A 23,438-nucleotide genomic window follows, 5' to 3' on the forward strand; every position below is an offset into this window, starting at 1 on the left:
TGGTGATGAGCAGAGATAGCTTCCCCCCCTCAACCCCGTTTCCTCCACGAGGTTGAGACCCGGGCTCCTAAGTATGTGTGTGGAGGGGGCGGGGGAATTTGGGCCGAAGTGCGGTGGGACCGCGGGGTTGCCGAGGGTATTGGGCCCCATTTGAGGTTGGAGCTCAGGAGTTTGGGGGCCAGGAGACTGTGCAGTTTGGGGGGGGGTGTTCTCCAGACTTGCTCCTCCGCCTGGTAGGTCCCCGAAGGGGACAAGGAACCAGCCCTGGTCGCGGTGGCTACAGGACCAGGGCACCCAGGAGTTGGGCCAGGAGGCGGCCCCGCGCCCAGGGTCTGCCATGGTCCGGGCGTCCTCGGGCCCTTGCCCACGCCGCAGGGTTGGACAGGGAGCTGGCGGGCACTGGAGGCGGCCCTGCGCGCCTCTGCCAGCCCTGCGAGTCGGGGGCATGGACTCGCGGCGCAGGGCTTCTTGCGACCGCTCCCGCCCGCCTCCGCCGCCGCCGGGGATTAGCACGCTCCTGGCCGCGCGGCGGGATTAACCCGCGTGGACGCGGCGCCCGGCTCGGGGATTACGGCGCGCCCCCTCGACGGATATATTCCCGCGGTGACGGCGACGGCGGGCGAGAGGAATGGCGGCGGCGCGGGGCGCGGCGGGCCGCAGGGGTCCCGGGCGGCCCTGCCCCTTCTCCATTGAGCACATCCTCTCCGGCCTACCCGAGAGCAGCCCCCCGGCCCGGGTCGCCCGCCCGCCGCCGCCCGCCGGCCGCCAGAGCCCCGCGGAGCCGCGGCAGCCTGAGGCGCCCGAGGCCGTGCCCTGCGCCTGCTGCTGCTGCTGCGGCCCCCGCGCGGCGCCCCGCAGGTCCCCGGAGCCGGCCGCCGGCCTGGGTGAGTGGGCACGGGGCGCGGGAGCTGAGGGACCCGGGGCGGCGCAGGGGGGTGCGGAGCCCGGCCCCCGGCCCGCGCCTCACCGAGCCCTCGTCCCGCAGGCGCGCGACTACCGTGGCCGCTGAGGCTGGGGCCCGCGGCGCCCTTGCCCTTGGCCGCACCCACCGGGGGCTCCGGGGCGCCGCCCGGCGCGGGCGGCCCTGGTTCACAGCGGCGCACGCGGCGCCACCGCACCATCTTCAGCGAGGAGCAGCTGCAGGCGCTGGAAGCGCTCTTCGTGCAAAACCAGTACCCCGACGTGGGCACTCGCGAGCGCCTGGCCGGCCGCATTCGCTTGCGCGAAGAGCGCGTGGAGGTGGGTGCCTGCAGCCTTGGAAGAGTCGGCCTCGCGTGGCGGGCGGAGGCGCACAGGCCCCGGGAAAGCAGGGGCGCCGGGTGGGTCCCTGGCAGCGGCGCCTGGGGATGGCGCGGGAGGAAGGGCGCGGGCTGGAGCAGAGGTCGGGCTCGTTTTCTTTTCCTTAGTTTTAACCCCCTACCCCCCGCTCAAGACAAATGAGGCGCGCGTTTCTGTTCCGGAATTTGGGGAACTTGGAAGAGCGCGAAGCTGTTGAAGGGGCGTCCCGGGCGCCGTCGGACGGAGGCGGGGGTGGGAAGGGGCGGACGAGGAGAATGCTCCGGGTGGGAAAGGGGTCCCAGTCCCGAGGCCCGAGCGCCGGTCCCCATCAGCAGCGGATGAGGGGCGGTGGCTCAGCCGCTGCGCGGGGCCGGCCCCGCAGCCCGCGTCCGTCCCGAACCCCCGGCCGGTGCACTTGGGAACCGCGCGGGACGCGGGTCCGGGGCTGGGCCTGCCTGAGCGCCCCTCCTCCTCCTCAGGTCTGGTTCAAGAACCGCCGGGCCAAGTGGCGACACCAGAAGCGCACATCGGCGTCCGCGAGGCTCCTGCCGGGAGCCAAGAAGCCCCCGAAGGAGAGCTGCTGACGGCTGCAGAGTTACTCCTGGGCTCGGTGGCACCTATGGGGCCGGCTCAGGGAGAGGACAGACCTACCCTAATAGGAGTTGGGAGAGGACGCCAGCCTCTAACCTGGTGTCTGCCCAGTTGCCTGCGTCCTGGAGCTCAACGCGGGAGCCCCTCTGCGTGTGTCCCCGCGCCACCCACCCCGCGGAAGGAGAGCGCACCGATGCTCCGTGCTCCATGCGCCTTCCCTCCCAAGCGCAAGCGGGCAGGAGGGCCGGGGAGACTCGGGGGTGGGGTGCGGGGCACAGAGCAGATCAACTTCCTCAATCCCCCACCACACCCCAGGAGGCACCAAGCCACCCCAGGACAGGAGCCACCCCTTGTCAACAGTGGCACCCAGCGTCCTCATCCCCGCCCACTTCCTGCTGGCCTCAGTCATCTCCTCAGCAGGGACGCAGCCCCCTTGACTGGCCTAGAACCCTCCAGAGGCTGGGCGGGTGGGGTCTCTGCGTCCTGGGGCTGGTGCCAGGGGCCTGGGCGTCCTGACCCGCGGAATAAGAAGGCTGGGTGAAGTAATCTCCAAGCCCCGTTCCTGCTGCTCAATCTTGTGAGTCTTGTGTGGATACTGAGAAATAAACAAGCTACTACAAGCTCTGAGAAGGCAGTCCAGACGCGAAGTCTTCCGTGGCTCCACTCCACACCCAGCCGGGACCTGCCCCTCCTCTCCTTCCCAGGGAGTGGGGGGCAGGCTTGTCACAGCCCGGTGAGTCCTCCGTCCCTGTGCCAGGGTGGGCCCAGCAGAGCAGACTGCCCCACAGATCGTGGCCCGGCACCCTGCACTGGCCTCTAGGAGCTGCCTCTTGGGTGGGGGTCCTTGGTTTCCTCACTCTGGGGTTTCCATGTAGGAGTATCTGCCTCCCTCACAGCAGCCAATCTCTGCCACCCTGTGGGGTGGGACCAGGTTCAATTGGGAGAATCCCCCCCTCCACTGCCTTGGAAAATGCTGTCCCCTCCATCATCCTGGCCCCAGCAAGAAGGACAGCGTGAAAACAAGGCCTCAGTTCCCCAAGTTGGCCTGTATGGTGAGTGCGAGGCACCTAACACCCCCCTCACCTAGCGTGGGGACTTTGTTCTGCCTCCTCACAGGTCCTGGAGGGATGCAGGTGGGTATCTGGCAGGAGACACAGTCCCTCCACAAAAGGTGCAGAAGCCAGGGCAGCTCCTGGGCGGAACTCTCTGAGGCAGGTCAGCTCAGAGAACACAGAGCGCGAGGGGTCCCTGGGCAGGACAGCAGCTCTTGCTCACCCTCCAGGATGCACACTTCCTGTTGTCACAGAGCCCGTTTTCCTGAATCCTGGCCGTAACCCTGGAGACGGCACAGACTGCCTGTGGAGCTTCCCCACGGCTGGGACACCCTCATCCCCCTGGTCCCAGAAAGCTCGCCCTCGTTGGCTGAGTGGCTTTACGTCATGGTGTGGGGCACCCGTGATCAGTGCTCTGCTTTCAAGGGACCAGTAGTTATGCTGCCCTCCTGGCTTTTCCCTCCTCTCCAGCTATCTTGGGCAGGCTTGCCCCACAGCTGCCTGTAACGTAGGTGTCCTTGGGCCAAGCCCAGACTCTCCCCTCTCATATCCATTCTCACCCTGGTTTATCTCATCCAGCCTCAGGCTTGAGTCCCATCTCCGTCTCACATTTACATCCCAGCCCAGGGTTCTCCCCTGTGCTAGGCAGTTATGCCCAGCTGTCCCTTTGATGACTCCACCTGGAAGACCAGGGCTCCTCTAGGTCACTTTGTCCATGGCAGGCTGTTTCCCCGTGCATCCCCGGTGCGTGAGCCAGAGAACTAGGGGCAGGCATCCTGACCCCTCTTCTCCCTCACCCACCAAACCCAGGCCAACGGCAAGTCGATTTTACCTCCCCAAACATTCCCAGAATCTGCCTTCTCCCCAGCTTCGACTGCACCAGCCTGATGAAAATCGCTGTCATCTCTCACCTTGACCATTGCAGCTGCCTCCAACTGGTCCACCTGTACCTACTCCGGTTCGTCTGTGATTCATTCTCCATAAAAGTCAGGGTGCAACTCTGAACATGCCTCTCCCCTGCCTACAGCACTCCCAGGGCTCCCACTGCTCCCAGAACAAAGACAGAACTCCTCGCCGTGACCCGTGACCCATGACCCACGAGCCCCGTGCAGCCTGGCCCTGCCCCTCTGGCGTCAGCTCCCACCCCACTGCTCCTTGCACTTTGTGTATCCAAAGGTCTCCTCCCACTGGAACTTTGCACATGCTCTCCCCCTCCACCTGTTCAATGCCTGTTCATCCTTTGGATCTGAAACAACTTCCTTCCTGGGGAACTTCCCCTGACTGCCCCCTAGGTAGGCTGTCCCCTAGGTAGGCTACCACCTAGGTAGCCTGGGTAGGATGCCCGCTAGGTAAGATGCCCCCTGGGTAGGATGCCCCCTAGGTAAGATTCTTTTTTTTTTGCACCTACCCACTGCTGTGTTATGCTTGTTTGTGGGTTGATCTGGTTAGTGTCTGTCTTCTGCATTCAACTGTCAGCTCCACAAGGGGAGGAATCATACCATGGAGTCCCCACTGAATTGTACTGAATCGTTCTGGGGCAGAAATTGTTTGACATAATTTACAACCTTTTGGGAAGACATGATCTTTCGTGAGAAATGCTTAGACAATTTTCTTGTCCATTTCAATGAGGATTAGCCTTCTGGGAAGCCAACTCTGGCACTTAGGCACCAGACATTTCTTTTCTTGCATAAACTTTGAATAAAAAGTTTGAAACATATATAACCAAACTTTCGGAAGCGTATTTTTTTAAATAACATAGAAGCGTATATTGATTATTTGAGAGAAATTGGAATTCCAAGGCTTCCAATTCCGTAGTGCTTTAATTTTTCACGACTAGCGGGAGCAACGTGCCCCTAGCCCCTACCGCAGCGCCCCGTAGCTCCCACAGCCCAGATACTAAAGACCAGAGCAGGGCGGGACGAAGACTACAACTCCCATAAAGCTCAGGGCTCATGGCAACGTCACACGGAGCGCGGGCCGGCCTTCGAAACGCGCGGCTACCCCATTGGTAGGGCTGCTTCAGGCGCCTGCGCAGTTGGAGCGCCCCGCCCCCGGCCTGCGCCGCGCCTGCGCCGCCGGGGCGGTGCTGGGATAGCGATGGAGACGCCTGGCCCTGCGGTCCGGGCCGTGCTGGTGCCCGCGGCGTCCGGGACCCGGAGGAAGCGCGCCGCCGGAGAGGCCGGTGCTCCGACGAGCAGGCAGCGGGTCCTGGACGAGGAGGAGTACATCGAGGTAGGACTCGGCGTGGACGCCAGCGATTTCCAGGCCACGTCCCTGCCCCGCGCTCCCCCACCCCGCGCTCCCCCCGGATCGCTCCCTGGGTACCGACGCTCTTGTCCGCTCGCAAAGGTGGAGCAGCCCGAGTCTCTGCCCTCAGGATGTAGACAGTCGGGGGGACAAACAGGCACAGTGTGGAGCGAGGTGTCCCTGCTGTTAGGGAGCAGAAGGGGCGGATGTGTCTGTACGCCTTGGGGGGTGGCGGGTGTCAGGGAAACAAGGTTCTATTAAAGGGTAATTAGGAATTTGGGAGGATGGCGATAAAGAGGGTTTCTTGGAGAGCGATAATGGCAAGTGTTAAGGCTGGGGGTCCTGGAAACGGGCTGCCACTATGGCAGCATCATTGAGCGGGTAGGCATCCCACCGCCCTTGAAGTAGGAGGAGCTGGCACGGGACTGGGAGGAAGTTGGTTAAGTTTAGGAAGCTCCTGGGATGTGCAGGTAGATGGCGTTAATGGGCGGCTGGGTGTACAGAAGTGCAGCTCAGGGAGAAGTCTGGCTGGAGGTGCGAAGCTGGGAATCTCCACCAGTGCTGGTGGTGGGATGACTGGCTGAAGGCATCCCGGTGAAGGATTCAGACTGGAAATAGGAAATCATGGGTGGAATGCAGGTGGCAACACGCACCTTGGTCCAGCTGGTGTGGAGGTGGAGACAGTGAAGGAGAATGAAATTGACCAGTTAGTGAGGGAGAGGGAAGGCTTTGAAAGTGCACCCAGTGGGAGTTCCCTGGTGGTCCAGTGGCTAGTACTCCACGCTCTCATTGCCAAGGGCCTGGGTTCAATCCCTGATAGAGTAACTAAGGTCCCACATCCCACAAGCAGCACGACGTGGCCAAAAAAGAAAAAAAAATTACAGCACTACGTTCCGCCAAGTTCTGGGGATTCTTGGTCTGGACAGAGGTTGGGGGCCTCACACGTACCCTGTGGGCTGAGTGGCAGGGGAGAGGCAGATGGGAGCTCTGACTTATGTTCTGATCGCGCCTTTAGGGCCTCCAGACGGTTATCCAGAGGGACTTCTTTCCTGATGTGGAGAAGCTGCAGGCACAGAAAGAGTACCTGGAGGCCGAGGAGAATGGAGACCTGGAACGGATGCGCCAGATCGCCATCAAGTTTGGCTCTGCCCTGGGCAAGATGTCCCGAGAGCCCCCTCCGCCCTGTAAGAGGAGTCCTGTGGGGGGACGGGAGGGGACTCCCGCTGAACTGTTGCTTCAGGCTCCCTCCAATCCCCATCCCCTCTCTTCCCCCAGATGTGACTCCAGCCACATTTGAAACCCCTGAGGTGCACACAGGCACCGGGGTGGTGGGCAGTAAGGCCCCAGGCCGGGGCCACAGCCTGGAGGACGGTGATGGTGAGTGAGCGCCCCATTTCCCTCACGCTGTTGGGTTTGCCTGGGGACCTTGTCTGTGGGGCCCTGGGGTGTTCAGGGGAAGGCTGCTTCTTGTCCCTGAGGGTCTCTCCTTAAAGGGCAACCCATGGGGTCTAAGAGGCAGAAGATCTGGGTTCAGCTCCCAAACATGGGGGTCATCTGAGCCTCCAGCCCTCCTCCGTGGCGTGGGAATCTCGCCTCCCCTCTTGCTGGCCTGCTCACTGTACCAACCTCTGTCCGGGGGGGCGTCATGAGCCTGGGGCGGGGGCTCCTTCCCTCACTGCTTCCTTCAGATGCCTCAGGGCCTCTGCACTTGCTTCTCCTGAGCTGGTCGCCCCCTGTGGGTGACTGCATGGCTGCTCCTTCTCTTCCTTCAGATCTCTGCTCAGATGCTGCCTATCAGGGAACCTTCCCTGACCTCCCAGCGCAGTCACTCACCCTGTTCTCTGTGATTTGCCACCTGGCTCTGTTTTCTTGCTGGAGGACACGCCAGTTTAAAAGGCGTTTCTGTTTGTTTACCATTTCTCCCTCCACAAAAGCAGGTCCTTTTGCTCTCGTCTGCATGCCCTGCACCTAGGGTGTGCCTGGGCCTCCGGGTCTCCAACACGCTTACTGGAGTGTAAAGATTCATCCTGACTTTTCTGGGGAGCCTTCCCCAGAAGGAGCATCTTGGGCCCTGTGAACAGTGTGCCGTGGGCCTCCTCTCAGTCGGTGCTTCATCAGGGGTGGACATGTGTGTGTGTAGATGGCCATGAGCTGCTCTCTACTAGCGTCGCATCCACAGTGTGCTCCGCTGGCACTGGTGCCCTGTGCGAGCACATGTGTGACGTTTTCTGCTCCAGAACCCAGCCTCCTGCCAGTCACAGCGCGTCCTGTGTGTCCTCAGAGCGTGGTTCTCCGTTGCGATGTGGCTCGAGAATCACAGACTGTTGGCAGATTCCTTTCCTTTGAGTCCCCCTTATTTTTCGGTAAATGCAGGAATCCCCTGAGTAACCTGAGCGTAGGCGCCACGTAGTTCACGGTTGCAGGCGAGGGGACTGAGGCTCAGGAGGGCAGTAACCTCTGCAGGTCCCAGAGCTTTTGGTGACGGGACGGGGTCTGAGTGCCCACCTTTCTGACACTCGTCTTGACCTTTTAGGCACAGTGCTTTGCACGCTGCCTGGCAGGTGGTAGGGGGTGGAGTAGAGGCCCTCCCCTGTTGTCCTCACTGCATCTGCACTGCTGTATGCAGTGCTGCACCACCTCAGCGGGCTGCCCTGGCAGCGGCCAGGGCGGCCCGGGGTGTGGCCCAGTGCCTGTTAGGTGCCTACCCGCCCACTGCTAGATAATACAGGGTCCTTGCCATCAGGTCCGCTAGCAGGTCACGAGGCTTAGGTGACAGTCATCCCCCTGTAGCACAGATACCAAGAAGGGAGGGAATCAGGATAAGGGACAGGGGGACAGTCCAGGGTTTTGGAGGCAGGACCTACAGGACAGGCACTGTTTTGGTGTGGGAGGACCCCCTGTGATCGTGCTGCTCTAACGCCCAACGCCCCCTCCCGGCCTGAGTCAGAGTGCACTCTTCACTGCTATGCAGGAGCTGGGAAGGGCCCCTGGGGGCTCCCTGGGCAGCTGGGGGAGTTGATTCCCCCCAAGGGGGTGTTGTCTGGCAGTGTGGGTTTTCACAGACAGACCCACGACCAGAGGCAGGGTTCCTGGGACCGAGTGACTGCATGATGGTTTCATGTCACCTGCCCACACCCCTGCACAGGAGAGGCCACAGAGGAGGAGGAAAGGGAACCCCTTCCCAGCCTGGACGTCTTCCTGAGCCGGTACACAAGTGAGGACAACGCCTCCTTCCAGGAGATCATGGAGGTGGCCAAGGAGAAGAGCCGGGCGCGCCACGCATGGCTCTACCAGGCCGAGGAGGAGTTTGAGAAGGTGCCCTGGTGCAGGGTCAGCGGTACCCACTCGGGGTGGGAGTCCTCGGGGCCAGGGCCCAGGGCCGGGGGTCCTCCCTGACCCGCGCTCCCACCATGACGCAGAGGCAGAAGGATAATCTCGCGCTCCCGTCGGCAGAGTGCCAAGCCGTGGAGAGTGGCCAGGCTGGTGTGGACACCTGGAAGTACAAGGCCAAGAACTCCCTCATGTACTACCCAGAGGGTGAGCGGCGGGCCGGGCGGGGGCGCAGGCTGGGGCCGGAGGTTTGGATTGGTTTTTGGGAGTGTGTGACTGTGCCCCTTGTACTCTGGGCCTTTGGGGGTCCCGGTCCGTTTCAGGGCAGGCAGGTTCACCTGCGGAGTCTGCGCGGTCGTGTGGCTCCCCCAGCTGAATTCAGGCTGTGCTCCGTGGGGATCCAGCTACTCTCCCTCAGGCCCTGAGCGAGGGGCAGGGGGCCTGCTCACCCTGACGCTGAGGTGATTCTGCTCCCACTGCCAGGCGTCCCTGATGAAGAGCAGCTCTTTAAGAAGCCACGGCAGGTGGTGCATAAGAACACCCGCTTCCTCAGGGACCCCTTTAGCCAGGCCCTCAGCAGGTCCCAGCTGCAGCAGGCCGCTGCCCTCAACGCCCAGGTGAGGGACCGGGCCAGCGGGGTGGAATGGGCATCCTCGCCTTTCTGGTCCTGGCCACCCCCATACGTTAGGACTGTCCTTGGGCTCAGCAGGGCTCGGTGGTGGGGGTGTGTCTGGGTCCCAATGTGGCGGGGTCTGAGTCTCTTCTCCATTTGTGGAGGCTTCAGTCAGACACGTTCTGTGGGTCAGGTCTATGCCAGTTCCCGTGGGGTGGGCTGGGCTCGGTGTGGCGGACAGCAGAGGTTCCTGAGCCCGGATTTACTGCAGGGCAGTGACTCCGGCCGTCATGGCGTTGAGGAGGTGGGAGGTGGGGGGCCTGTTTTGGAGGCTTTTACAGGTGCCTTGTGGGAGCCATCAGAGCACAGTTGCCCCAGTTAGCATAGCCCCCCGCAGGGCCCTGAAGTCAGTAGCCCCTGAAGGTGACGCATGTCAGGTGTGGCTCGGCATGGAAGGCGGAGGTGTTTCCTTGCTTGGTTGCTGCTCTGATGGGTCCTCAAGGTCCTTGCAAGGCCAGGGTCCACCTCGCTTCCCCTGGGTCTGCACCCAGGAAGGGGGGTGTGCAGCCTCTGCCCGTCAGCCAGCGGGGACGGCCTAGGCCCCTGACACCACCTCTCCTCTCGCTCCAGCACAAACAGGGCAAGGTGGGCCCGGATGGCAAGGAGCTTATCCCCCAGGAGTCCCCTCGCGTGGGCGGATTTGGATTCATTGCCACGCCTTCTCCTGCCCCTGGTAAGACACACGCCCGCTGGTAGGACGGCCTTGGGGGAGGTGAGCGGCCCATCTGGCCTGGCACTCCTGGCACTCCCCTGGGTCTGCACCATGCCTCATGTGACTCAGGCCCAGGGTCCCATCTGTGCCAGGGCTGAACAGGGCTGTGGGTGGCTGGGCTCTCAGACAGGCCTGACCTGGGACGTGTGGGGCCAGCTGGACTAGCTGGTTTAGCTGGGTGGTTCCTGTGGCTCTCCCTGAGCTCAGCGGGACAGACTGGCCTGGTGAGCAGGCAGAGGGGATCTGGGGGGAGGCCAGTAAGTCCAGCGGGTGCTGGGCAGACGGCCTTTTAAAAAAAATTTTATTTATTTATTTATTTATTCATTTATTTAATTTTTGGCTGTATTGGGTTTTAGCTGCTGCACGCGGGTTTTTTCTAGTTGCTGAGAGTGGGGGCTACTCTTTTTTTTTTTTTTTTTTTTTGGTGGGGGCTACTCTTTATTGCGGTGCATGGGCTTCTCATTGCGGTGGCTTCTCTTGTTGTGGAGCGTGGGCTCTAGGCACGCAGGCTTCAGTAGTAGTGGCACATGGGCTTCAGTAGTTGTGGCTTGCAGGCTCTAGAGCGCAGACTCAGTAGTTGTGGCTCACAAGCTTAGTTGCCCCACGGCATGTGGGATCTTCCCGGACCAGGGCTTGAACCCATGTCCCCTGCGTTGGCAGATGGATTCTTAATCATTGAGGCACCAGGGAAGCCTCTGGGCAGGCATCCTGCATATGGAAGCCAAGCTCAGTCTGCAGGAGACTGGGTGCACCTGGGCCTCCAGGGGCCATGCCTGACTCGTGCAGGTGGGCAGGACGGTCCTGAGGGGTCGTACAGGGCCATGTGCGCTTCCCTCAGGCCACCCGCCTTGTGCCACTGGCCTGGGCTGGGTGTCCCTGTCAGTCTTGGGTAGTTTTTCCTAGTTCTGGGTCTCACGTCAGCAGGTGTGCGGTGCTCACAAACCTAAGCCCAGAGATCACAGCAGGCGCATGAGACTCGGGGTGGCCTCCTGGGCACACCTGCTCTCTCTCTGCATCCAGCGACACTGGTGGCTGCGCCATGGCAAGGGCCTTTGGAGGCACCACGGTTTTCCCAGGATCCTGGGAGGTTTGGGAGCCCTGGAAGGCCCTGGGTCTCCTCCCTACAGCAGGGTCCTGTGACTGTCCTCCGGGGACCCCCTGGCCCTGTGCTAGGATGGGGGTCTAACTCACCCAGCCCAGCTTCTCTGCGAAGCCCCCTACCCCAGGCTAAACCCCACGGTGCAGGGGCATGGGCTGGCCTTGATGTTTCCCTCCCAGAGGTCAGAAGTGCCAGGTTCTGGTCCTGGGAAGGAGAGAGGGCAGCTGCTGGCCTTGGTGCTTGTGAGCTGTGACCCGCATCCAGGTCCCAGGCCTGAGCTGGCTGTGGGCTCTCCATCCGCAGGTGTGAACGAGTCCCCACTGATGACCTGGGGGGAGGTCGAGAACACGCCCTTGAGAGTTGAAGGATCTGAAACGCCCTACGTGGACAGGACGCCAGGGCCAGCCTTCAAGGTGGGTCACGGTGGGAGCAGCACGGGTGGACGCAGGGCCTCCTGAGCACCCATAGCTCCGTGCACAGCAGATGGGCTGTACACCTGGGCAAGCACTGCACTTCCACGTAGGACCGGGCACTGAGGACAGGCGTGGGCGGGTGACTGGGTTGGGGGAGAGACTGGGGCAGGGGTGTTCGAAGCACCAAGGCAGGGAGCTGCTGGGGCCGCTGTGAGCCTGCAGGCCCGGAGGATGGGGCTGTTTAGAGATGAGGGGCAGTCTCAGGTGGGCTAGGAACTCCTGCTGTGCTGCAGCCTGAGGGCGGGAAGGGTCCCAGAATCCTAGTGTCCGTGGGATGCGGCTGTGTCCTCAGGAGGGCTGTGTCCTTGCAGAGAGAGGCCTCTGGTTACGGGAGAACCAGATCAGGCGCCCCCAGCCCGGTGTCATAAGCAGTCACAGTTGAGATTCACAAGGCCTGGAGCCCAGGAGGAAGGCCTTTTGTGGGCCAGAAAGGCAGGCGAGGGGGCTGGGTGGCAGGTGGTTTGTAGGGATGGGGTGGCCTGGGAAGGCGCCAGCGAACTGGCAGGCAGGTGGGGCCCCAGAGCGACATTGGGAAGGCAGGTCCCTGGTCTGCACACAGTTTGTGGGGAAACTGAGTGATGGGTGTGGTTTGTGGGGGAAGTGGGGGAGGTCCCCAGAGCCTTGCGCGTACTGTCGGGTGCTGGGGGGGGGTTTGCTGGTGGCAGAGGTGGGTGGTGCCACAGAGGCTGAAGGCTGCAGGGTCACGTCATCTGCTTTGTAACCCCAAAGAATGGGGCATGGAATTTGGAATTCACATAGGTCGGCAGAGGGGACAGGGTCACGGGTCTCCTTAAACATAGCCAGCACCGATGTGGAATGCAAAGGAAAAAGTGTCAGTCACTGTAGGAACAGAAACATACGATCATAGGAGCGACTGGCTTGGAGAGAAAGCACAGACCTGTGCGGCAGAAACCTGGTGGCCGAGGGGCGGGTGCTTCCCCAGTGCAGGGGTGATGCGCGGCCAGACAGCGTGCGCAGGGCCTGGGCACCTTGGTTCTCAGCCTGGGATGCGGCGACAGCCGAGAAAAACTTGCAGGGGGATGTGTGCCGTCAGGCGTTGAAGTGAGCCACCCTTGGCAGGTGGGTCAGGCCTGAGCCTGGTCCCAGCGCCCAGGCAGGATTTGGGGCACCGTGCTGAGTGTGTGGAGCTAGGGTAACAAGCCAGGCCCTCAGTGTACACAGCAGGATGAGTTCTGGAAAGATGGAAAAGTTGAACGTTAAAACAGCAAATGTTAAACCTCAGAATAACATACCGGTCGACGTTTAATGTGATGTTGAGGCAGAAAGGCTTTCTAAACACGACAGCAAAGGGAGAAATCACGAAGGGAGTCGGGGCTGGATCGCGCTACAGGAAGATGACAACCCCGAGTACAGCGGAAAACGTCAAAAGTAAAACTACAAGCAGATAACTGAAGAGAAATCTGAACGGTGTACGTCAATGTAGCCAACATAGATGAAACTCCTGCAAGTGAGAAAGGAAACAGAAAACCACTAGAAAGACAGGCCCAGGGACTTCCCTGGTGGTCAGCGGTGGAGAGTACGCCTTACAATGCGGGGGGCGCGGGTTAGATGCCTGGCCGGGGAACTGGGATCCCACATGCTGCGGGGCAACTAAGCCCACACACCACAACTACTGAGCTCACGCACCTCAACCAGAGAGCCCGCGTGCTGCAAACTACAGAGCCCACGCACCCTGCAGCCTGCACGCCACAACTAGAGAAGAGAAAAACTCGCATGCCACAACTAGAGAGAAGCCCGTGTGCCACAATGAAGATCCCCCATGCCTCAATGAAGATCCCGTGTGCCACAACTAGGACCTGACACAACCAAAAAGAAAATAAAGTTAAATAAATAAATCTTTAAAACAAACAGAAAGACAGGCCCACGATGCATTTCTTGAAGTTCTCTATGGAAACGCAGAGGCTGGTACACCCTGGCAGTCAGACGAAAGCATATTGAAACAGGCCCTTTTCCTGGAAGGGGGTCACAGGTGCCTGGCCGGGCAGTGCCGGCTTCATGAAGAACCCAGGCGGGCCTTGGGCGGGTGGGCAGCTCAGGCTGGCTGGGGGCTTTCAGGGGCAGTGATGGTGGGCTGTTGGGACCGCAGGGGCCACAGGAAGAGGCCGGCGCCTCCGCGGCAAGGAATCCCTGGCTGGGTAGTGGCCCAGCCCCCCCACGCCTGCTGTCTTTTAGATCCTGGAGCCAGGCCGCAGGGAGCGTCTGGGGCTGAAGATGGCCAACGAGGCTGCCGCCAAGAACCGGGCCAAGAAGCAGGAGGCCTTGCGGAGGGCGACGGAGAACCTAGCCAGGTGAGGGTGGCCCGGCCCCTGCAGTGGGTGCTCTCAGGGCCGGGGCCTGTGGCCGTCCCTCTGGCTGGAGCGGTGCCCTCTCCGCCTTGTGCACAGCCTCCTCCTCCCGCGTACCTGCGGGGCGCCTTTAGGCCCGTCGTCCCCACTGAGCTCCTGTCCACCCCGTGGAGTCGGTGTTATCACTGCCCTCGGAGAGGGTTGGGGTCCACTGCAGCCCCTCAGCCGAGGGAGCCACACCCCTCGACTGCAGGCTCGGGCTCACTGTCTGGGCCAGGCCATCCAGGTTCCCACCCAGAATGATCACGCATCTCCCGGGAGCCTTCCTGTGAGGCCAAGGGAGACCCTGCTGCAGGGGGAGCCTGGTCGGGCCTAATCCTGCCTCTCACCCACCCCGTCCTTCCGCTGCAGCCTCACCCCCAAAGGCCTGAGCCCAGCCATGTCCCCAGCCCTGCAGCGCCTCGTGAGCAGGACGGCCAGCAAGTACACAGACCGGGCCCTGCGTGCCAGCTACACACCGTCCCCAGCACGCTCTACCCACCTCAAGACCCCAGCCGGCGGGCCCCAGACCCCGACGAGCACACCGGCTCCTGGCTCTGCCACACACACCCCCCTCAGCCAGGATCCGGCCTGCATCACGGACAACTTGCTGCAGCTCCCCGCCCGGCGCAAAGCCTCGGACTTCTTCTAGTCCGTCCTGGGCTGGGCCCGCGGGAGCTTCATGGAGCCCTCAGGGCAGCTCTCTGCCCAGGAGAGGACTATGGCTTTCTGGGGACCCAGGCCTGAGCCCGAAGCAGCGAGCATCCCAGGAGACCCAGGAGACAGGTGCTGGGCTGGCACAGGACATGCCCTGTGGCCTTGGGGAGCATCCCAGGGCCTTGCTGACATGCTTTTCTATCAAACCCCAACCTGTTCCTATTTAATCCTCATTAAAGAATACCTACAGCTCAGCGGGGCTGCCTCTCCGCCCTGTGGCCTGTGCACCCTGGGGTCACCCTCATGCCTGCATCGCACCTGCATCCTGCACTCAGGACTGCGGACCTCCCGGGAGGAGGCTGCTGGTGGTGACCCTCGGAGGGTTGGGGTGTCCAGCCTTTCTTGCTGCTGCCTGCGTTGCTTCCGGTGGTGCCCTCAGGGCTGGGGACCTGCCTCTGAGCTGAGCTCACAGCCCTTTGGTCTGCCCTTGGGGAGGGCAGAGCCCTTGGCAGTTGTGCCCCAGGTTTTCCTGCATGAAGAGCTGGTCCCTGGTCCCCCTGCCGCCAGGTTCACCCGGGCTCTGGGCCCAGGTCCACAGCCTCCCTGGCCAGGCCTGACCTGCGTGGTTTGCTGGTGATGCAGCTGCACGGGTCCTGCATGTGAGGCTGCTCCCGTGGGAGGCGCCTTCCCAGTGGCCTCAGCCATCACCTCCCAAGCACCTGGCTTCCAGCTCAGGTGGGCAGGGCCGTCCCCATGTCCCCTCCCTCCCTTGCTCGGGGCTTCAGGCCCTGCCTGCCACGTGCTGCTGGGTTGCCGGCCTCACCCTGTTGTCACCCGACCAGTGAGACCTTCATGTAACAGTAACCTGGGCCATAGTGTCACAAGCAGTGGGGCTGGGCTCCACTTGGACCCGAGAGCGCTGTGGGCACCACGGGCGGGCACCTGCCTCCAGGCCTGAGGGTGTTGGTGCCTGACTCCGGAAGTCTTGGGGCCAGCTCCTCACAGGGAGGTGGGCTGGCTCCCAGACAGGCTCTTTAGGCCTCAGGTGGGGTCAGGTTGTACTCAGAGAGGCAGCCTGGCGTCTGCTCAGATGGGAACCCCTTGCGCTTTGAGCACGCGCACCCTGCAGTGGGCCATCCTCATGCTCCCTGGAGGCTGCCTGGGCACCAGCTGGCCTGCGCTCCTCCTCAGGGAAGTCCTGCAAGTTCCTGGGAGCCAAGTCCTGGCTGTGCCCTGTGCCCCACCAAGGGGGCGGTGCTGGGACTGTCCAGGGTCAGGAAAGGGCCGCTTTGGGTGCTTTATTCTCCATAGAGAAGGGTGGGTTTGGCCCTGAGGGAGCCCCCAGCAAGTAGGGGGTGGAGGTCTGGGTGGGTGTGAAGGAGATGTGGGGCACTGTCCAGGCAAGGCCACAGAAGACCAGGTGCTGACCACCTGGCAGGGATGGGGGTGATGGCTGATAAAGCATGAGGGCTGCTTGGCGGGGATAGGGGCAGGGGGAATGCCACTGGAAGTTCTTGGCTTCGGGGTCTCCCATTCCCAACTGCGGGAATGAAGGGAGAGGGGGGTGTTGAGGAAGGGCTGCCTGAGTGGGGGCTGGGCAGGGTCAGAAGGCATGTGGGGGCCTGGCAGGCGGGCGGCTGCGGAGTCCTTGCCCATGAGGCCTGGCCCCCACTCCAGATCCCCTGCGCCGCAGGGAGGGGAGTGCTGAATCCTAGAAAAAATGACTCCTCGCAGGCCTCTCTGCTGCATACACTCTGTGGTTTATTTGGTGGTCAGGATTTAACGTCTTTGGTACTAAGTGGAAGAAAGCTAATAGAACGTAATCAAAATAATGGTTTAATTGACGGATTTTACTCGTTCTTGCACCTGTGCCTTCTTCAGCTTCTACCTCCTACTTAGCTTACGGGGTGCTCACCACGCCATGCCCCCCAGGCCCTCCGCACCGCTAGGTGCTCGCCTTCCCCACCTCGGCTCCGGAGACGTGAAGTGATGGTCCTTTGCCCTGGAGGTCTCAGCCAGCCGGTCCTCCATCCTGTCCATGTTCTCGGGCACCACCAGCAGCTGGTGCTGGGTCTTGGCCCCCAGCTTGTGGTCGGGCTGGTGCTCAGGCCAGTGCTCGGGCCGCGAGCCCAGCTGGGTGTCCAGTTTGCATTCAGCTCGGTACTTGCCTTCACCCTCCCTCTTGAAGGAGGCCAAAGACACGGTTTTGGGCTTGGGGGACTGCAGCCATGAGTGGCTGAGGATCTCGTCAATGTGCAGCCGCCGGTTGACGTCCGGCTGCAGGATGCGGTAGATAAGGTCCTTGCACTCGCCTGTCAGGTTCCTGGAGCACGGGAAGTTGACGCGATGCTCCTTCTGGATGCGCAGCATCTTCTTGATGTCCGAGTCATCATAGGGCATGGAGCCACAGACCATGATGTAGAGGATCACGCCCAGGCTCCAGATGTCATACACCTTGGGCTGGTAGGGGATGCCCTGCAACACCTCGGGGGCCGCGTACGCCGCCGACCCACAGAAGGTCTTGCTGAGGATGATGTGCCCACTGCTGTCCCGCAGGCAGCGCTTGGAGAAGCCGAAGTCTGACAGCTTAATGTTGAAGTCCTTGTCAAGGAGAAGGTTCTCACACTTGAGGTCTCGGTGGACGACGTCCAGGTTGTGGCAGTACTTGACGGCTGAGGACAGCTGCCAGAACATCTTGCGTGCCACGTCCTCGTGCAGGGCCCCCCGGCACTTGATGAACTCGAGTAGGTCGCCCTGAACTCCGAGCTCCATGATGATGTAGATACGGCCGTCGCAGGTCTCAAAGATCTCGTAGGTCTTGATGATGGAGCGGTGGTTGACGGTCGCCAGGATGTCCATCTCCCGGGGAAGAAATCTCTCCACAAAGTCCATGGGAGTCTTCTTGCGGTCGATGATCTTGACGGCCACGTTGAACTTGAGGCGCTCGGAGTAGGCGGATTTGACTTTTGCGTATGAGCCCTTGCCCAGGTTGATGCCCACGATGTAACCCTTCTTCCTTAGGACTGCGGCATCATCCATGGTGCCAGGAGCGTCTGGCGCCACTGCCCTCTACATCCCCTCCCAACCTGGGCCAGCAGGCATTGTCCTCATTTGCACTGTGGGAAGCCGTCTGGCCGGTCTGGGCCTGCACTTGGAGGTGTGGAACACCCAGCATTGTCCCCCTACATGACTTCAGCCTGTGAAGTCATAAAGCCAGGCTGCCCGGAGTGGGGACTGGCCGGGGACAGGCCCTGGAGCCCTGGAAGTCAGGCTGGCCTGGCAGGAGTGCTGCTCCCTGCCTGCTGGAAGGAAGCTGGCGCCCAGGACTGTGGTGACCCTCACTGCTCTTCCTCCTCGCTGTGCTGCACTGTCCCGAGTCAGGCCCAGGGGACCGCCCAGGTCCAGCCAGCATGTGGGCCCCACGCCCGTTTCTCTCTCCTGGATGTGGGGACTGACTCTGCAATGGCCTCTGTCCCATAAGGGCCAATTTCCTGACCCTTCTTTGAGGTGTGATGAGCACCCCCTCGGGGGCTGTGTCTTCGGAACCTGCCGTGCTGGGGAGGGACTTCGCTGGTCCGGCCAGGCTGGTGGTGGTTCCAAGCCTGGGAGACAAGACCAGCTGTCCGGGGAGCGGGGGTGGGGTGGGGGTGGGTCAGTGCTGTGACGGCGAGCAGGGTGTGCTTGGGGCAGAGGGCAGCTCAGAGGCTGTGAGTGCCCGGCGCGGCGGCCCGGTCCCCAGTGGGCTGGCAGATGCACATTCCGGGATGGGTGGTGGTGGTGATAGGTCCAGGCAGGGAAGGGCGTGGGGGAGGGAAGGCCGTTCTGAGAATGTCTGAGTCCCAGAGTTAGGAGGAGGTGGAGGAGAGGGTGGGGGGACAGCTGCTGCAGGTCCCGGGGCAGGAGCAGCCAGAACCCAAGTCCCATTTTAAGATGGGTCCTGGAAGAGCACATAGGGAAGGGGCTTTGGGGTGAGCAGAGGCTAGCGCCTGTGGCCAGGCACGGGGAGGCTGGACCAGGCAGGCCCACGGGGAGGGGGACCGGCAACAGAGGGAGACTGGGTTCTGGTGCGTTGGCCAGTGAGTGGGCGGGGCCTCAGGTGGAGCCTTGGTGCTGCGGTCCCAGGGGTCTTGGGGGACGGCAGCACCCCTAGCACTGACAGTGAAGAGCAAGCACCTGGGTGAGGGGGGATCCTGAATTATGTCGCTGGGACCTTTGTGAGCTGTTGGAACCCTGGGAGGGCACATCTTTGCATCTCAGACTGTCTTTACCCCTGGAAACAACGTGGAAACCCTTTTGTTCTTGCTTTGGGAAACGGGGCCTCCTGTAGCATCTCCTCGGGTGTTTCGCAAGCCCTGCTGTCCACTTGTCTGTCCTCTGTAGCGCGTTGCCAGGACAGGAGGCGTGCCGTGTGTGTGCTCAGTTCTCCGGGGGTTGGGGGAGAGGAAGTCCTGTTTGTGGGTGGGTGGGTGGGAGTGACTGTGGAACCCGCATGCAGGGGATCAGCAGGGCTCCCCCAGGTGCCGACAGGTGTGTTGTCCTGGCCGCAGCACAGCGCATGGACACACCTGGAGTGTGGAGAGCTCCCTGGCAGGAGGTCTGTGTGGAAGATCTCAGCGCAGGGCAGCCGGGTCCAGATGCCAGCGGGAGTGACTGGGCTGATGCCTGCCTTTCTCCTGGGGGATTTGGTAGAAATGACCAGAACTTCACTCCTTTGTGTCACAGAGGGGCCAGCTGCGAGGCCCCCAGGTCAGGCCCCAGAAGCCAGGCACCATCCCCACCTGTCTCCCTCGCCCCCAGGTCTCTGTCGGGAGCGCCCTGCACGTCTGCCCTCTTGGCCGTCCCCACCGCCTGCTTTCCCCTTTGTTGTGGGTTCTGCTCCTCCACACCCGCCCTTGCCCAGGACAGTGTGGCCTCCTTGGTTCTTGGGGGACATGGATGGAGGAGGCATGTGCCAGCGGACCTGCCAGGCGTGGAGCGGGCGGCTCTGCCCAGGATGTGCACGCAGGGGCAGGGGCTGCTGGTGCGCTGGGTTGGGGGGATGTTAGACTGGATGGGGGCTCAGGGTTCTCCTGGCTACGGGCCTGTGGGTCCCAGACCTGCAGACCCTGGGACGCCCCCCGCGGAGCTTTGGCCTCTATTTCTCCACTCCGTGGCATTCGAGGGTCAGCCTCAGGCCCTGGGTGACATGAACAGAACCTTGCTTTTTTTGAGCCCGGAGGCCAGGGAGGTTGTCACCCACAGTATGAATGCCCTGCGGCTGGGCCGTGACACAGGGATATGGAGCTGTGAGGTCAGAGAGCTGGGGCTGGACTCCGGGAGGCTGGAAGGCTGAGGTCTGAGGTCAGGCCACACGGAGGAGGACGGGGACTGCAGTGCGTGTGATGGTCAGCGCATCAGCGTGGTGAGGTCATGCATAGTGAGAGCATGCGGGGGCGGGAGGGAGCACGGAGGCCACATTGAGGGTCTTGATCCTAAAGCTTCGGGATCAAGGGGCTGAAAGGGTCTAAGCCCAGGCCATGTGCAGTGGAATAGCTCACAGGAGTAGCCCGGCATCTAAGGCCACCCGGCATCACGCACCTGGGCCTCTGCTCCGCACTGTGTGATTTCTGGCAGTTGCCCCACCCTCTCTGAGCCATCTCCCCACCTGTAAAGCACACAGTAGGTGCACCTTCCTGAGGTCCCTCCTGCCCAGGCTTGCCTCCGGGCTGGGCTGCAATGAGTCGCTCCCAGGCCCCCTTGCATCACGCTGCCCTCTGCCCCAATGACCTCACTGATGACGGAGGAGGTTCACAAGCCTCCTGGGACGTCCCCACCCCCGCTGGCCCCATGGGCTCTGGAATTCCACTCTACTGCTAGGCGAGCTGTGTGACTCTGGGCTCCCGGGTCCTCCAGGACTACTCTGCAGCGGTTCTGTCCTGGGCCCTGGGCACTCGTAGGCTTGCCCTGGCAGAGGCCCCCAGAAGGCTTTGTGTGTGGAGGCCGTGGCCCCTTGGCCAAACCTGGAGAGATGGGCAGGGCTGCAGGGCTGCGTCCACAAGCAGGGCTATGGCACATGGCAGGGGGCTGGGAGGCCAAGAGGAGGCCAGACCTGGGAGGACCTCAAGGGCTAGGTGTGGGGATCCCTTCTGCAGGCAGTGGGAGCCAGACTGGGTGCAGAAGGAGGGCTCTGGCCACCGTGGGCGGCGATGGGAGAACAAGGACAGGGGCCTAGGTGGTGGCTGAGCCTTGACACATGGGGATGCGCAGCTCTGGGGACACAGGATGTGTGGAGGTGGCTGTGGGGAGACGGAGGAGTCAGGCAGAGGCCACGTCTGGGGCACTCACTGGACCTCACGTCTCCCAAGACACCAGCAGGGGCGGAAGGAGAGGCGAGCCTGAAGGCTCTTGTTCTCTTTATGTGTTAAACCCACAGGTTCATGCAAGGTTGTCAGGCGCACGTGCAGATCAGGAGGAGAAAGCAGCTGCCGCGGCATAACCAGGGTGAGGACAGCGTGAGAACTGGCACGGCGGGCCCTGCAGTGCCCAGCAGCCGGCGATGCGCACGCGGGCCTGCTCCCTCTGCAGATACCATGGCTGCAGGCCAGGCACGTGTGCGAAGGACGCCTGTGCCCTCCTGCTCGCCAGTGTCCACTTATCTGCTTTGGCAGGAGCGTCACCCCTGGGAGAGACTGGGACCAGAGGGGAACAAGATGTGTTCAGACCACACAGTGACTGCGGGACATGCAGGCTGGAGAGGGGCTGGCCATGTAGCAGGGCCCCTGCTGCCAGGGGATGCCCATGAGGCGGCATGACTCAGGGCGCTGTCGGGAACTGGGTGCTGGCAGGACATGGGGGACCCTGGAGCCAGAGCAGAAAGAGCTGCCCACGGGGAGGGGCTCGAGGGAGGCTGGTCTGCCTGCCTCTACAGGTTCTCCCCACCGGCAGCCTTGTGGGGCTGTTGAGGACCCAGGCCCCGTGGGGAAGGCCCCCGCCTCCCAGCCCTCCTCTGCCCGCAGCCACCTGCTCTTCGTGATCCTCTCCAGACCAGCATCACACTCATGGGCCTCCCTCTTGAAGCAATGTCTTCCTTACTCAGCTTTGCTCCGGTCCAGGGCCTGAGGTCATGGTCAGGGCTGGGCACACAGGGCTGTGTTTGCCCAAGCGGGAGGTGAAGCGCAGCGCGGTCTGAGAGTTGGGGCGGGGGGAGTGCAGGATCCTCTCCCTGGGCGACCAAAGCCCGCAGGGCAAAGACACCGACCTCGGGGTCTGCAGTAATATAGTGATTTATTGCTTCTTTAGCCACATGAGTTACCAAGGTCAAAGGGAGGGGGAAGAAACTGACGAAAATAGCGGCTCATCTGGGACTGTCTTCCTTCTCGGCTTGTCCCTTGGCTTCTTTGGAGCTCAGGCTTGAGGCCATGAACTCTAACTCATTTTCTGCCGGCCCCCTGGGCCGCGAGAGCTGACTAGGTGTGTGTCTGAAGGCTGCGGGGGGGCCCCTTCCTTGATCTCCTTGCTGGGCTGCTTGCTGGTGAGGCCCATGGCCTCTGACTGCTTCAACACCTGCACTGCCAGTGCCTCCTCCTCAGGTCTTGTCTCCGCCCAGGCCTTGGGCCGGGCCTCTTCCCGGGTCTCCAGCTTGGTGGCAGACTTCTTGTCGGAGCTGGGCTCAGGAGTCCACGGGTGCTCGGTGGCCCGAGAGCTCTCCCCCTCCTTGTTGATGGCTGCAGAGGACAGACCCCAGGCCTTGGGCTGCACCCAGCAGTGGCTGAGGATCTCATCTATGTGCAGCCGCCGGTTGACGTCCGGCTGCAGCATGCGGTAGATGAGGTCCTTGCACTCGCCCGTCAGGTGCTTAGAGCGCGGGAAGTTGACGCGATGCTCCTTCTGGATGCGCAGCATCTTCTTGATGTTGGAGTCGTCATACGGCATGGAGCCGCAGACCATGATGTAGAGAATCACGCCTAGGCTCCAGATGTCATACACCTTGGGCTGGTAGGGGATGCCCTGAAGCACCTCAGGGGCCGCGTACGCCGCAGACCCACAGAAGGTCTTGCTCATTGTCAGTCGGCCGCTGTCATCCCGCAGGCAGCGCTTGGAGAAGCCAAAGTCAGACAGCTTGATGTTGAAATCTTTGTCGAGGAGAAGGTTCTCACACTTGAGGTCTCGGTGGACAACATCTAGGTCGTGGCAGTACTTGATGGCTGAGGACAGCTGGTGGAACTTCTTGCGCGCATCGTCTTCCTGCAGGGACCCCCGGGTCTTGATGAACTCAAGGAGGTCGCCCTGGACCCCGAGCTCCATGACGATGTAGACCTTGCCGTCGGAGGTCTCAAAGATCTCGTAGGTCTTGATGATGGAGCGGTGGTTTAGCATGGCCAGAATCTCAATTTCCCGGGGAAGGAATTTCTCCAGGAAGTCTGTGGGGGCTTTCTTGCGGTCGATGATCTTGACCGCCACGTTGAACTTCAGGCGCTCAGAGTAAGCAGATTTGACTTTAGCATACGAGCCCTCTCCCAAATTGATTCCCATGATGTAGCCTCGTCGCTTGAGGACGGCAGCATCATCCATGGTGCTGGGAGCACCCAGTGCCCCTGAGGCTGCCCTCTACATCCCTGCAGGACATGGGCCAGCGGCGTCCTCATTTACACTGTGGACAGAGAGTCCTCTGGCCTGCCTCCTAGAGGCCAAGACTCTGGGGTGGAACATTCGGCATTGTCTCCCTGGTGACTTCAGTGGGTGAAGTCATAAAGGAGGACTGCCCTGGGGAATGAGGCTCTGGCCTGAACCACTAAGACTCGGAACCCTGGAAGGCCGGCCAGTGGGCTGCAGCAGACAGAAGGCCAGCGGAGCGTGGCCTCATCCTCGGCTGGGACCCAAGGTAGGAGGGGGATGTGGGGAATGCATCGGTCAGCCCAAGCCTCCAAACCAGAGCCAGGCCTGCTGGTGGAGCGGCGGGTTTATTTCTGCAACCCGGGGTACCCCTGGAAATCCAGGGCAGG

The 23,438-nt window shown here is 62.0% G+C and overlaps 4 protein-coding genes across 4 annotated transcripts; 2 read left to right on the forward strand and 2 right to left on the reverse strand.

Moving 5' to 3' along the window:
- Positions 1-628: 628 nt before the first annotated feature.
- Positions 629-1,862, forward strand: GSC2 (goosecoid homeobox 2; the record flags this gene model as incomplete). Its single annotated transcript, XM_082852961.1, has 3 exons — positions 629-884; positions 986-1,239; positions 1,758-1,862. 3 exons carry the CDS (start codon positions 629-631, stop codon positions 1,860-1,862), a joined length of 615 nt encoding a protein of 204 aa, XP_082709087.1.
- A 3,156-nt stretch (positions 1,863-5,018) lies between these two features.
- On the forward strand, positions 5,019-14,654 carry ESS2 (ess-2 splicing factor homolog; the record flags this gene model as incomplete). The annotated part of the gene is made up of 10 exons (XM_082853334.1): positions 5,019-5,153; positions 6,184-6,352; positions 6,444-6,545; positions 8,314-8,483; positions 8,588-8,705; positions 8,982-9,115; positions 9,742-9,844; positions 11,286-11,395; positions 13,649-13,764; positions 14,173-14,654. 10 exons carry the CDS (start codon positions 5,019-5,021, stop codon positions 14,450-14,452), a joined length of 1,437 nt encoding a protein of 478 aa, XP_082709460.1. The 3' UTR covers positions 14,453-14,654.
- Positions 14,655-16,402: 1,748 nt separating this feature from the next.
- TSSK2 (testis specific serine kinase 2) lies at positions 16,403-17,496 on the reverse strand (the record flags this gene model as incomplete). The annotated part of the gene is given in 2 exon segments (XM_082853556.1): positions 16,403-16,441; positions 16,444-17,496. Coding segments are annotated over 2 exon segments (1,092 nt in total).
- A 4,365-nt stretch (positions 17,497-21,861) lies between these two features.
- Positions 21,862-23,007, reverse strand: TSSK1B (testis specific serine kinase 1B; the record flags this gene model as incomplete). The annotated part of the gene is made up of 1 exon (XM_082853725.1): positions 21,862-23,007. The coding sequence occupies one exon, from the start codon at positions 23,005-23,007 to the stop codon at positions 21,862-21,864; it is 1,146 nt and encodes a 381-aa protein (XP_082709851.1).
- Between the last annotated feature and the right edge of the window lie 431 nt (positions 23,008-23,438).

This window comes from Leucopleurus acutus, assembly GCF_964270905.1.
Source record: "Leucopleurus acutus genome assembly, chromosome: 13".
Lineage (NCBI taxonomy): Eukaryota > Metazoa > Chordata > Mammalia > Artiodactyla > Delphinidae > Leucopleurus > Leucopleurus acutus.